Genomic DNA, 15644 nt, shown 5'->3' on the forward strand with positions numbered 1-15644 from the left:
GAATCAGAAAATGAGTTAAGCTACCTGATGCTTTCACTGGTTTAAGAGAGGCCAGACGCACAGGCGACAGCAGCTAACAAGCTCTCTATTAAGGCTAACCCACATTGGTAACTCAATCACATAGAGGCGCACACACACACATACACACACACCCCTTCAAGTGTTATACCTGATGCAGTCACAAGCTCGGTCTGTCTGCATTAGACGCGGTTCACTCTGAGAGGAAACAAAAGTAAAATCAGTAGAAAGTGAGCTTTCCACTCATTTCCAGACATGTACAGTATACCACATAAAGGCACACACGCACACACACACGCACACACACACCTCTGTAGTCTGTGCATAGGAGCAGCTAACCCAATTGCCTGTGTAATTGTTTAATCACTCCCATTACACCGCAACCGGTGTAATTTCTGTTTTCCTTACACACTGTATGTGTTTATGCGCATGCACAAACACACACACACACACACACACACATACACGCTAACACACATAACCTGGACCACAACCAACCAGCTCCCTACTGAGACCCACCCTTCCTCACATGCTTTCCTCTTTAGCATCCACACACACAGACATACCTGTGTTTGTGCCCCCTACATTCACAGCAGGCTGGCCTCTAATAGCCCCCGTCCACACAAAGTTAATGGACTAATATTAAAAAGGCAGCTATCTCTATCTCTCTCTCTCTCTCTCTCTCTCTCTCTCTCTCTCTCTGTCTCTCTCTCTCTCTCTCTCTCTGCCTCTGTCTCTCTCTCTCTCTCTCTCTTCCTCTGTCTCTCTCTCTGTCTCCAAATTAATTATTGGTTCTATCGCTCGCACATCCCCTCTTCAGCAATAGGTCATCCAGGTCTTGCATTAATTGCCGGAGCATATGGTCGCCAACAGATTTTAGCTGTGGGACTCGCACTTTAGCGGGGGCTATTTTTTCGCGCGCTCAGATGCGAGCCATATTGTGCGGCGCTGGCAGCTATTGTTCGGCGCATTAACTTCATAGAGCTAATTACTCCCCAATAATAACTTTACCTTGGAGTTTTTTAGCGCGCCGCGTGCCAACCAACCTGTTTCGCACCCCATATGTTAATTAGCGGCCACATCTTCATTATGCCGCAGCGGCGCTTTAAGTTCAAGCTGTGCCGCCTGGCGCGTGGTGAACGCAGCCTCCACTCGCTGCCAATTATCCAACTCTTGCTCCCATCGCCGTCTCTCTTCCTCTCACTCTCTCTTTCTCTCTCTCTCTCTTGTTCATTCTGTTCTCTCTATCTGCTGTTTATTTCCTGAGAAGTTCTCTCGCCGGGGTTGAATCGTCGACTTCTCTCTTTTTCTTTCCGTCCTCTTTGCCCCTTGTGAAAGTTCTCAGGAAGAAAAAAAAAAAGTTTTGCACTTTTTTTTTCTCCCTTCATATATTTCTTTTCTCTGTTCTGTATTTTTCTTTGTTTTGCATTCAGTTATCGCTGATTAGAGATTTTTTTTTTTCCTCTCAAATGAGTTCCAGTTTTGTTTGTTTCAGGTTTCTTTTTCGGATGTGGAGGAGGAGGAGGGAAGGGTGGTGGGGGGGGGGGGGTCGTAGATAAAAAGGCGAAGCCCCCTTATTCTCCACGTCGGCAGTCTACAGTAGCTGCGGCGTGATGTTTTTTTTGTTTAGTTTTTTGTCCGTGTGTGTTGTAGGGTTTTCATGTTCGCTTTGGGCCTGATGTGAAAGAGAAGCTGAGAAGTGCATTATTCCCCCAAAGCGCCTGCTGTTTCAGATGTGCCTTTTTTTCCCTTTATGTGGGATCTGGAGATTGTCTGATAGATCTGGCCTCTCTCTCTCTCTCTCTCTCACTTTCTCTCTTCCTCGCTTTTCTCTCTCCTTTCTGTCAGTTCCTCCGCTTTGTATCCCGACTCTCACCCCCCCTCCCCCCTTAATTCGGGAGAGCTCACTCCCTCTCGTTTCTGCGTATCGCTTTCAAAAGTTTACATTATGATCACGAGGGTTATAATCCACTTTAAGATATTGCATTATTGCATATCCAATATAAGGAGAAACATCAGATTAAGCCATTTTGTAACATGGTAAAGGAATGTAAATGGGAAGGAATGCACGGAGGGGAGTGGGGGGGGGGTCACGGTCAGAGAGGGGACTGATGCACTCTAATATCATATGATCGGCTAGTAGACAAACATACTTTTTTACCCGCTGCCTTATGTGTGTGTGTGTGTGTGTGTGTGTGTGTGTGTGTGTGTGTATGTGTTTTTGTGAGTTACCCCTTCGAAGGTCAGCGTGTGTGTGTCTGTGTGTGTGTGTGTGTGTGTGTGCCAGTGAGCATGCGAGGCTCTAGCGATGGCGCTCGGTGGCTCGGCAGCTGTTACGCACATATCTAACTCAACTATTATAACAGTGCCATATGAGAGGGGGGGGGGGAGTGGGGGGGACGATTCTCCGCGAAACCTCTCTCTGTCTCGCTCTCTTTTTCCTCTGTGAATATTTCTCATTTCTTTGTGTGCGTTTTTGTTCTTTTTCCTTTTTTTTGTTCCTACCGCTTGATCTTCTTATCCCATTGTGGAGACTTACATGTATTGTGCAACAGTTCTGTAGGCTGATTAATGTCTTCCTATTGTGCGTGGGGCTTTTTGTTATGAGACAGAAAAAGAGAGGCAGGAGATAGAGAGGAGAAGCCGGGTGATGCTATTAAGGATCTAATGTGATATTTTCTTTTTTTTTTCATTTGTGTGGAAAGAAAGAAAACACACACACACACACACACACAGAGAGAGACATCATGCAGTCAATGTGCCAGTGTGTCTAAGTACAGTATGTATGTATTACAGCTGCCACAGCCTCCTCATCCTCTCCTCTCTTGTATCCTCTCCTCTTCTCTCCTCCCTACGGTACATTACAGCACTGCTAGCCAGCTCCACTCCAGCATATGTCCAATTAGGCCTGAAAGGCAAAGCGGAACTGTTCTGTCTGTGATTCGTCCCCGCGGGGGTCCTGTCCGAGCGTCGCGCTGGAACGCCTCTCCCTTCTGATCGGCGCGGCGGCAGGCGGCGCGGCGGTTTATGGTTAACCAAAATGGTGGAGTAATTATTGTTTTTGGTGTAAAGAGGGGAGGGGGAAAAGGGGGTAAAGGGGGGTGGTGGTGGGGGGGGTGGTGCTTGAAGAGAGCGCTATTCCCCCTGCGCTGTGATAGTTTGATTACAGTGCTGCTAGCTGCCGCATGCCAACACACGGGAATGGGAGGAGGAGGGGGAGGCACACACACACACACACACACACAGGTATTTACTGTAAGCAAGCATGCATACACCCAGGGAAACTTGAGTACACACACACACACACACACACACACACACACACACAAACACACTCACACAGCCACTCTCCCTCTCTTTACCTGTCTCAAGCACTAAGCGCTTTAAGTGGCCCGCATCGCTGACATATTACCTGATTGTAGCGCGGCGTCCTTATGATTGTGCGGCCCGTTTTCCATCATTTCAGATCAACCCCCCCCCCCCCTCACACACACATCAAACGGCTTTTACCTGCCTATTATCCTATTCAGCCATTACTCCTCCAGCCCCCCTCCTGCCACACAGAGAGAGATGGAAGAAGAGGGAGAGAAGATGAAGGTCTAAAGAGGGGGATGAAGCTGACAAAGTGCTTTGCAATCAGGGAGCACAGGTAAAAAGGTGTAAAGCCCTTTACTAAGGATTTGAGTTAAAGGGGCATTCCGCTGAATTTTTAAACATCAAGTTCAGTTCACTCTTCATGAGGTGCTTTCCAAAGTGTGAGAATTGATAAAACTATGTAGGGACCAAATATTTAACCCGCATTCTGATTTCACACATACCAAAGCTTAAGTGGAGGATTAAAATGAACAAAATGCCAAAAGTGTCACAAGCAATGTGCTTTGTTTCATTCAACTGACATCCTTGAAAAAATAAGAACAAGTGATGAAAGCTCCCCCCCTCTTCTATTTCTTCTTTTCATACCTGCTGCGTCCCTCAGCTTTTCAGCGATAACATGCCTTGTTATCCTCCCTCTCTCACCTTTTTCCACTCTCCTCCTCCTCACTTCCTCTTCTCCTCATCTCCTCTCCCATCCCCATCTTTCCTCTCAAACTGTCAGTCAGTCCATCACACGCGAGTCTTTGTGTGTTGTTTTTGGCAGAACGCTGTTTAGTGCAACCATCTGTCTCCTACTTCTCTCTCTTTCTGTCTCCCTCTCTCTCTCTTTTTCTCTCTCTTTCTCTCTCTCCTGCCAAAGCCACCCATCGGAGCTGCTTTTTTTTTTTCTTCTTCTTCTTCTTCTTTCTGCTTCTCCTTTTAAAATCCTGGAAACCTTGTGAAGTCGTATGGCTCTCTGCCGATGGGCGCGCAGAGACGGTTGTGTCTGCTTGTTTGTGTGTGTGTGTGTGTGTGTGTGTGTTTGGTTTGGGTTGTTGAGTGAAGATGATGGGGAGGAGATAGGGGGAGAACATCATCTTCCAAATAAGAGGAAAAGGCCAGCTGTTGTGAGAGTTTCGTGAACTGTGCTTATGACTTGCTTTTTTGTCTTTGAATTGACAAGATGGAGTGTTTACAGTCTGAGTGTGTGCGTGTGTGTGTGTGTATGTGTGTGTGTGTTGCGTACGTAGACTGATGTCATATGTATTTTCCATATGTATTACATGAATATATGTGTATGATTGTGAGAAATGATGTAATTCATATGTAAGCATAACTGTATTCAGAATGGCACTAAAGGCTGTTCTAGGATCACTTACACACACACACACACACACACACACACACACACACACACACACACACACACACACCACTATTTTTAGTATTACTGTGTACACTGTTTGAATGTGTGTTCATGTGTACCTGCTGTCATTTATTACTGTAGGGCTGTCACTCAAAGAGGCGCTAAATGTATGGATGCTAATGTTTATATCTGTTTCCTCCTCTGTCTCTCTCTCTCTCTTTTCTCTCCGTCCATCCTTCCTTCCTTCCTCGCTCCCTCTCATACCTCCAACGCCTTCATCAGCAGGTCCAGGGTCAACTCCCTCCGCTGATGATTCCCGTCTTTCCTCCGGACCAGAGGACTCTGGCGGCGGCGGCGGCCCAGCAAGGCTTCCTCATGCCCCCTGGCTTCAACTACAAGCCTGGCTGCAGTGAGTGACGTCCACACACACACACACACACACACACACACACACACACACACACACACACACACACACACACACACACGAACACACACTCTTTCTTACATACATTCCTGAACATGTGCCAGTTTCAGAGCATGAGTAGATATATATATATATATATTTTTTATGGTGTGATGTTTTTTATGGTGTTTTTCACCAAGCAAGGTAGAACAAGAGTTTTCCCACACAGCGAGTCGGATTGTTTCCCAAAAGACGATCTCGCCCCTACAACAACATCTCTCTCTTAATAGAAAAACCAGTCCAAATACACCCTTCCTGTTTACACTCTCAATCTCTCTCTCTTTATCTCCCCCTCTCTCTCTCTCTCAGTCCTTTTGGCTCCTTCCTTTTGTCTTGTCTATTTTTTGATGTATAAAAGCAACAAAATGCAGGCGTCCTGCAGGTCTCTCTCTTTTTTTTTTTCTTTTTTTTTTGGCTATCAGGCTCCGGCTGTGTGGCAATGTGTTGTTTACCATGATAGAGAGAGAGAGAGAGACAGAGAAAGAGAAAGAGGGAGAGAGAGAGAGAAGGGTGGGCGCTTGCCAAGGGGATGCTGGGAATAAATGCACCATGGGGGGGTTAGCAGAGTGGGGAGAGAGAGAAGGAGGGGAGGGAGGGTGGTGATGTGACCTGCCCCAGGTTCTCCTCACATTAACACGGGATGCAGCCAGAACATGTTTCCAACACAGCCCACACACACTGACACACACACACTGACACACACACACACACACACACACAAACGTCCAGGCAGCCAGAGACGGCTTTGCGGTACTGCAAACACACACACACATACACACACACACACACACACACCAAAAAAAGACAAATACTTCAACACAGATAGATAGGCGAGCGTGCACGTGAACGCAAGCTCGTGCACGATGAATCCTCTTCCCTCCTCCTCTTCCCTCTCTCTCTCCATCCCCCCCTTCTCATCCCCCCCTTTAGAGTTTCACAGCTTCCCAAACAAGTCCATTTCATTTTAATTAGTGCCATCTTCACCCACGCCCACTGCCCACGTAAATACCCTGTCAAGTGGTGGGCTTGTCTTTTCACTGCCTCCGCCAACTCCCAACCAGACTGGCGCACCGTGCCAGGCCGAGCCGCCCCTGAGAAAACTCTCTCTGGCAACTTTCAAAGTTGTTGTGAGTCGACGGAGTTTTGGTGCTGTAGCTCTAAATAGGACATGTGTAGCATTGTGCTCTGACATATTCTCACGGCACTTTGTCGCTTTGAAGATATGAATAGATTTTATCCACACACAGTGCTGTATGTGCTTGGGTGAGCTTCAGAAGCTGGCATGTTTTAACACTTGTTGAACGGTAACACCATTTTTTTCCATTGTCCGAGCTGAAATGTGGATGTTAAGGTTTGTGGAGGCCTTTTTTGGGGAGCAGTTTTGGACATAAAAAATTAAATAAGTGCAGACCTACATTTTTATGTATGATATGCTCAGATGCTCAGGTTTGATCCTGTTTTATCAATTATGGCCTTTCCAGTGCTTCTGTGCATTTCACATCACTTTTAAATGCTTCAAAGATGAGGCCGGAATGCATTCGAGCATTTTAAAAAAGTGAAAAATCATCACCGAAGTTTAAACTGATGACGTGTTTTTTTGCGTCTCGCTTCCCTCCATCCGTCTCTCCTGTCTGTCCGCCAGTGAGAAACCTCAGCCTCGTCCGCCGAGGTCGCTGTCGCCAAGCCAAGAGCAACATGTTTGCTTTCCTCCGTCCTTCTCCCTTTTGTTACAGCGACCCCCAGGAGGAGCATAAATATCCACCCGGCTCATGTTTGTCTAGGGAGCGAAGAGGAAAGACCCATCTCACTAGAATACACAGTCCTGAAATAATTCTTTAATCCCTCCTGCCCTCCCTCCCCGCTAGAGAGAAGTATGTCTCTGCTTCCATTTCTTTCTTTTTTTTAAGACGAGAGTTATATGGGAAAATATGTCGGAAGGAAAGTCTGGCTTATGCCAAGCCAGGACACATGTACACACACACTCGTTTATATGGACACACACACACACACACACACACACACACACACAATAGAGGGTCCTGATTCAGCCAAGAGGGCTGACCGCTGTGCTGAAGGTTGAGGTCAGAAATGCAAGGTCAAGCCCTGAGAACATTCCCAAGTCTCCATGAAGGATGAAGTCTGCTCAGTGTGGTAGTCTGACCTCCATGTGCTGTATTTTGGTTAGTGGGCATGTCCAAATGTAAACCGAGCACTACTTAGGCCGTATGACTTCATTCGGATATCTGTGCAAATTCAAATTTACTTCGTATTTCCTCTCCTCTATCAGCTACCACCCTCCTCCCCTCCTCCTCCCCTCATCTCTGACCTTTCTCTCTCCACCTTTTCTCTCTCTCGGAGTAATTACAGCACGGCCTATCTGCACCTGGTCACTAATAATCCGCACTTGTCCCTTTTTTTTCTCCGTTTCTTTCTCCCCCTGCGCTTCTGTCATCTCCTCCGCCCCTGTTCGTCCATCTATCTCTTGATTTATCATCCCTGACAGAGAGGGGGGGGGGGGTTTGAGATGGAGGGAGGGAGAGTAGCTTGTAAAGAGAGAAAGATGACAACAAGAAGGACAGCAGAAAGTGGGAGACGGCAGAAAGTGGGAGACACTGAAAAGCAGCGATCTCCCAACAAAGCGGGAGAACAGACAGTTGAGAGAAAGAGACAGAGAGAGAGAGAAAAAAAGAGAGAGGAGAGCGGCAATCGGCAGTGGCGGCTCTTAATTACGGCGCTGGGGCCCGGCTTTATCAGAATCCCCTCACCTCGCTGCTCTTTGTCAGGGGGTATTAAGGAGGAGGACACACAATCAGGCTTTTCATTAAGGCCCTACCGGCAGCGCACACAAAGGACGGCTTTAACAGCTGCAAAGAGGGACTCAGGTGGTGGTGGGAGGGGGAGGGAGGGGGTTGATGGGGGAGGCAGGGGCGAGGGGAAGGTGGGATGAGAGGGAGAAGAAAAAAAAAAAACAGGGTGAGGGGGGAAAGGGAGAGAGCTTTGGTTCATTCTAACTGGTAAAAATTCAGCATAAGTAGCTGCTGATTTTGATTTGATATGAATATAATGGAGTGAAAATGTCTCTTGTGTTCTTCAGGTGACCCTTACCCTCTCCAGCTCATCCCTACAACCATGGCTGCTGCTGCTGCTGCTGCCACACCAGGCCTGGGACCCCTACAGCTCCAGGTAAGAAAGCAGTGTTTACAGGTGTCCCTCTCAATCCATTAGGGATGTCCCGATATGACTTTTTCACTTCCGATACGATACCGATATTGTAGCCTTGAGTATTGGCCGATACCGATATCAATACGATACGATATAGGCACGAATCATACATATATTTATTCCTTATTTTGTTGTGTGGAATGTTAGAAAAGGCTTGATAAAGTGATGTTACTGTTACTGTTACTGATGTTGTAGTGATATAACAGAAAACAATAGTCAGCAACAGTAGGTATAGGAAAAACTGACCCATTTATTATTAACCAATTGGTTACATAAATTTTAACCTTCAACATAAATAAAAGAGTATTACCTCAACAAATCCAATAAAAACAAAATGTTATATTTAAAGTGCAAAATAACCACTGGTTACCAACATCATTATACAATTGAATAGAATAAATTAAATTTTAAAGTGCAAACAATTCAAGTTCACTCCAGTTATTTTTTTTACTGTCAGCATATGTTGGAAACAACTGTGGGCAGGGACAAAAACAACAACAACAACACAATATTGTCCACTGTCCAACTGCTCTAAGTTAAGAGTTCACACAGCTCCAGTTTCACTGACTGACTGTGCCCAAAACAATGTAGTAATTACTCTTAGTCTTCACTGAAGAATAGAGTGTAAACACAATAAACATATCACTCTAATAACAAGAGCATAAAACAAATAATAATCAGTCAGTGCTGACTACCCTTACTACTCCTCCTCCTCCTCCACTTTCTGCAGTCCGAGCATAATGTGGAGATTTTTTTTTTCACGCGAAAATCCTCATGTTCTTTTTTGTGGTGTTTTTTCAAATGTGCGATGAGGTTGGTTGTATTGAACCTTTCCGGTTCTGTCCCTCCACGGGACACTTGCGCCTGACAAATGTTGCATTTAGCTGCAACGTCTTTGTCCGAGTTTACAGTAAAATACTTCCACACAGCCGACATCACTACACCTTGCTGCAGGCACACACGTTGTCGTTGTTGTGATCACGTGGGCTGTGCATGCTGGATCAGAGACGCTCTTCTTCCGCGGCCGGCACCAACGTTAACGCTACCTACTGTGTTGGAGTGTGATCAAACCAGAGTCACCTATTATTATAGAAGTGCTGGAGCGGTAAATGGACAGCTTATATCGGAGCGTTTATATCGGAGTTTTTAGATTCAGTCCGATAAAATCCGATATTCACTTTTTTGGCTGATATCGGACTGATTTCCGATATCAATATCGGATCGGGACATCCCTACAATCCATACTCAGTTTCAGTTCCTGAAGAGACACACACACAAAGAAACAAAGTAGAGAGATTGTCATATGGTTGATTTAGGGGCCTGAAAGATATACTGTAAATTACAACTGCTACTGGAATGGTTTGCATGTTTTGCTGCCATAAATCATCAAGAGGTGATATCCAGTTTTCACTTGGGTGGTCCCACCGGGAATAAATCCCTCATAGCAATCCCTGACAGCATTCACATCACACACACACACACACACACACTGCCCACCGAGCTACACAAGACCACAAACACTGCTGCATAGGGGGATCGGTCGTGGTGGAAGGGGTGCACAGCTGTCACTTTCAGCCAAATTTTGGACAGTGAAGTGATCTCATAAGAAGAGATCAACAATCACAAGGAATTGCTAGTGGAAGTAAATAAAGCTTAAAGTCAGTCAGGAGTGGTACAGAGGCAAATTGCATTTTGTCCTATTTTAGCAGAAGTGCCTGAACGCACCAAGAAGGAAACAGTCTCAGAGCCTTCTCTTAACTCTAAAGGAAATTCATCAATATTAAATCCTACTGTATGTTTACAATGAAGTCTCTATGTATGCATGCTTTCAGCTTAAATACACCTGCAAGTCAAAGTGCTCAAAAATCACAAACTTTTTCTCGAAATCACTTGAATTTTAAAGCCAATGCCCCGTTTTTTATCATTGAGGGCTGATTTTTGTTGTTGTTTTGCCTCATTTTGAGTTTTGGGAAGATAAAAAATGGGCATCTTCCAAATCAAATAATTTGATTGGAGGATATCTGACAATTGGGACCCATCGGATATAAAGGGTCGGTATACACGAGCGTACTGTAAATTCGAGAAAGTGGTCTGCTTGTTTGCTCTGCGACCGCGTCGTAAATCTGGTAAGCCGAACGGCGAAGAAGCAAGAAAGCAGAACAGGGATAACACACACACACACACACGAGAAAAAAAACTTTAGAGAGGGAAAACAGTAAAAGAAAAAGAAAAAACTGAGTCAACATCTGTTATCCCACTTAAAGAGGAGGATGAGTCTGACTTTGGTCCTTTTCCTGTCTGCATATTTAGAATAAGTGGCCTATCGCTCTGTAATCCTGGCCCGCAGGATCACCGCTCATGCACTCACTCTCTCTTTCTGACCCCCCCTCTTACACACCCACACACACAAACATACACCACCAGACCTCACATACTTCCACTCAAATCCACGTGGGCTTTAGGGGGGGGGGGGCACTCTCTCCCTGGGGTTAAGAGCCTGCGCGGGCGTCCTCTCAGTTGCCTGTCTGAAACACATTAACCTCCAGTGTCGGGCCTCGGTACAGGCTGCTGCTGTGCTTGCCCCCCCCCCCCCCTTCTCCCCTCCTCTCCCGACTCGCCTTGTCTCCCTGACACGCATTATCATAAAATATGACGCACACACACATACACATACACATAAACAGCTGCATTGACACACATATTTTCATGTGTATTAACTGGAGAGAGCACATCTTTTTCACTTACCGCTCTGTCTCACACACACACACACACACACACACACACACAGGGAATGATGGGAAAATATGGGTTAAAGGTTAGGCAGAATGTGTGTAATACATTTGCACCTGTCAGCCAAACGTGCTGCCCCATATGCTCCACACTACAGGGAGAATAGAATAGCTGTGTAATTCTATCATGGAGAACGGACCCCGCTGTCGTCACTGATTTCATTATTACTCGCTTTGTGTGTGCGTGTGTGTGTTTGTGTGTGTGTGCGTGCGGGCACATTTGGGTGTTTAGCCTGAGAATAATGTCCTCAGTGCTGTTATCACTACTTCAATCTAGCCGTCCATATGTTCTGCTGTGTTCAGACTCACTCAAAATCTCCAGTTGAACAGCTTTGTCCACCTTGCGATTGGATTTTTCTCCCCCCCCCCCCCCCCCCACCAGCAGCAGCAGCAGCCGGGAGGGGCGAGAGGACACACAACACAAAAAAAGAAGAAAAAAACATCTCACTAGCAGATTTCCTTCTTACAATCCATCCTCACGCACACACATACACACACGCACACACACACACACACACACACAGGGTCACACAAGTTGAGATTAAGGCTTTGTCAGATTTGCCCGGGCTAACACACGAGTACAGATGTCTCAATGAGGACGGATTTCCTTTGGGGATCGTCTCCGTGCCCTCGTTTTTGATAAGGAGGTGTGTTTTTGTCACCGAGATGAGACGGTGCAGCGGCTAGCTGGAGGCCTGGGGTCGCCACGGCAACACAGCAGTTTGGCAGACAGGGTGCGAGTGAAACCACTTAGTCCGGACACACATACACACACACACACACACACACACACACACAATTAGATATAGAAAATGAAAGATTTGCAGATACAGCGCACAATAAACTCCCAGCTGCACTCAAGAATGCACGGAAACACACACACATACACACACACACAGTTATTACAGTGTGTGGTGTTAATTACTTGTACACACTGGGTAATGTTTTTGCTGTCAGGTTACCCTCACGCAATGTCCCCTGCGTGATGAATGGAGTTTAAATCCAATATAATCTGAATTCTTTTCATCCACTGAGTTTTGAATAGAAGTCAGGAAATGTTCTCAGCACACAGCAGAACTACTGTATGTAATCTGCTACCAATATGTAAAAAAAAAAAAGAAAAAAAAAGAAGTTTGTTTTGGTGATATGTGACACACACACACACACACATGTCACAGTGTGTTTCCCATCACAGGCAATGAGAGGAGAGCATTTAATCTGGTCCCGGATGTGACCTTCAGAGCCTCGGTACTTTCAACAGGCTTTAATAGACTGACTCACTTGAACAACTGGTACACAATAGTATCAATTTACTGAGGAAAGCACACTGTACTCTGCTACATCAAAAATATGTGGTAGACACCTTGCTAGTGACCACAATTGGCTACTGACTAAACTGTGTGTGTGTGTGTGTGTGTGTGTGCGTGCGTGCAGCATTGTGTGTGTCAAACAGTTGCTGCTATTTTTTTTTTAAAGGAGACAGCTTTGTTAGGTTAAAAAAACTAAACAAAGCTGGGCTACTGGATGAGAAAGATTAAAGGGTCAATACAACTATTTAGTGCTGCACATGAATTCATGTTGGGGGACTTGCGGAACTTGAGCCTATCTCCTGATTTTTAATCTCAAGTATAGGTCGAGCCCAAAAAACAACTACATTTTCTTTAATGTAACTCATTAGTAGGCCTGCACGATATCAGCAAAATGTGCGATGTGCGATCACACTGTTCAATATTGCGATGACGATATGACTTGCGATAAATAAGAAAATATTTAAAGTTTGCATACAGTTCCCGTCTCTTTCAGATTTTCAGCTTTAAAAGATTCCCTGCTTTTAGGTACTCTAAAACACTGAATAGCTGATTGTAATTACCGCAAATTCCGGACTACAGAGCGCACCTGATTAAAAGCCGCATGCTCTAATTTTAGAAAGAAAATCAATTTTGTACTTGTACAAGCCGCGCCGGATTTTAAGCCTCAGGTGTCCCACGTTGTAATATGAGATATTAGCTATGGTTGGTCTGGCGATGCCTGACAGCCATCACGCATTTATTGTGTATTATTTTATCATTATTAAGGCAAAAGAACTCAATTTATGTCCATGGACATTGTAATGAATAGGATATATGCTTAATATTAGTTTGCATACAGCGTGCTGCATGGACTTCAATACATCTGCTGCACCGCTGCTATCACAATTATCAAATGCTAAGTTTCTACAGTCTGTGACTGTGATCCTCATAAAAGTAATATTTTACAAATCTGCATTATATAAACTAACGAAATTCGTTAAAGTAAGTAATTTGGCGACTTCTAAGTCATTAAACTAAGTCTTACTTTTACTGGAGTAATCTACCTCGTTGGCACCTGTCATTGTACGTCTTGCTTTGAATTAAAACTTACCTACTGAGCGAACTCTCCCGTTCTCTCCTATGAACGAGTCGGACGACAACGTGTATCAACCATGAAGCAAAGTGAAAAAATAATAAAGTACGTAACAGCCGCATCATATGATTTCCTTCGAGTATTTTCCAGGTTGATGAGAGTCAGTACAAATGACTGATTTACAATAATAAAGCGTGCTTGATTTATCACACAATTTCATTGGACCTCTGTGAACTACTCATCAATTTTATTGGTCTACTGTTACAAGGCAAAATGTTTTGGACGCCACGAAAAAAAAAAAAAGTGTGCGTGGCCAATTTATCGCATTACAGACCAGCTTTTGCGATGGGTTCATCGCGAACGTTCACATCGCGATGACGATGAAAATTCGATTAATCGTGCAGGCCTACTCATTAGCTTATTTTGTTAGCGCTTACATGCCTTACACATGCATGTCTGTACTCTACGATACCAATTTTAGGCATAGACTCCCTCATTTTAAAAAAACAAACCCTGGTGACATCATCAGGGTTCTTTTTTTTCAGATTCTGGAAATGTTTTCGGAAAGCTTCCTCCACCGCAAAATTGGTGGATTGTCCCTTTAAACACCTAGACTTGCACAGACTGAATAAAGGCAAATCAACAGCAGCTAAATTAAACAGAAAGAGTCATAGTTCATGATATAAACTGATTTTTTTATTTTAAACGTGTACAAGGCATGAGTGTCACCTTTTCTCCGTGCCTTTAACTCAAGTGTCTTCTTCTTCTCCGGTAAAGGAATCGATATAAAGATGGACGTCAGCGAGGAATAATGGCGCGTGCCCTCGTTGCACAGTTTAGAAAAACGTACACACGAGGAATAGAAAGCAGACTGAGTGGAAAAACTCTCAAAAGCGCGGCTTTCGCGTGAAGTGCTGTTCTTAGAAAAAATAAATAAATGTATTAATCTGTCAATGATTTTAAGCTTCAACTATGTTTGAAACCTCCTCCATAGAAATCAACAGAGTAGCTCTTACAGTCAATGGGAGCTTAACACACAATCCTCCGCCGAATGTTTTTCAAGGCAATGGAGGCTTTGGAGTGTTACAAGGTTGGCATTTAGCATCTTAATCTGGGGGGATGAGTGTGACATTGTGCATTAGAGCATGTTAATCTGGCTCCCTATTGACCCTTGATATTATTGATATTATCCACGTCGCACAAATGGAGTAAGAAGGACAGACAGAGAGAGGAGATGAAAAGAAAAATGCACTTATCTTGGCGAGGGAGAGAGACAGAGAGAGAGATTGGTGATAAAGATGAAAAGGCAGAGGTATGAGAGAGGTATTTAGAAGGATGATCAGTTAAAAGGATAAACGGAGAGAAAAAGGGAGATGGGGAGGGGGGGGGTGGAGGTAAGTGGAGGAGAGAAGAGTGTGTGTGTGAGGGAGAAAAAATGTGTGTGTGTAGCGTGGTATAAAGAGGGTCAATGGCGTGGGTCAGGCATCATATGGAGAGGCAGATGTTGGAACATATTGTCCTGGATTACCACACTGTACACCGGAGAGATGGACGGACGAACAACGGATGGGCAGGAGGAGAGGAAGGGAAGGGAGGGGACGGGAGGTAGGGAGGGAGGAGGGAAAAAAAGACAAAAAAAAAACAGACAGGATGAGGGAAGGTAAACGAGAAATCAATGGAGCAACTTGTGTCTCTACTAAAGCTTATCTGCAGGATAAAAAGAGCGCAGGGAAGCATTTTCTCACCGGTGGTATCTCCTCCTCGGCTGTGGAGGCCTCCAAGAGTTGGGAGGAAATGCCATTTTCATGATAGCAGCGTGCGATCGATGTGAAATCAATAAGCTGCACAGATAGGTGACTACAATTGAGCAAAATCTGCCTTAACACCACCTCCCAACAGATAATGAGTTTTTTGTTGTGTGTCTACTTTTGTGATTTCAATACATTGAAATGTTTAGTTTGGAGTGTTTATTATACAAATATGATATTCACTAGAAGTAATTCAGCAAAGTTACACACAAAAAGAATAAGAAGATATTTGTGCTTGT

The 15644-nt window shown here is 44.8% G+C and overlaps 1 protein-coding gene across 8 annotated transcripts in view; it reads left to right on the forward strand.

Annotated features, from left to right (window-relative positions):
- Positions 1-15644, forward strand: part of sox5 (SRY-box transcription factor 5) — a 107622-nt gene that overhangs the window by 70626 nt on the left and 21352 nt on the right. For all 8 annotated transcript variants that reach the window (XM_053313745.1, XM_053313742.1, XM_053313743.1 and 5 more), the window contains 2 exons: positions 5021-5147; positions 8299-8387. In XM_053313745.1, the coding sequence (XP_053169720.1) occupies positions 5021-5147; positions 8299-8387 (216 nt within the window). The remainder of the gene's footprint in view (positions 1-5020; positions 5148-8298; positions 8388-15644) is intronic.

This window comes from Scomber japonicus, chromosome 23, assembly GCF_027409825.1.
Source record: "Scomber japonicus isolate fScoJap1 chromosome 23, fScoJap1.pri, whole genome shotgun sequence".
Lineage (NCBI taxonomy): Eukaryota > Metazoa > Chordata > Actinopteri > Scombriformes > Scombridae > Scomber > Scomber japonicus.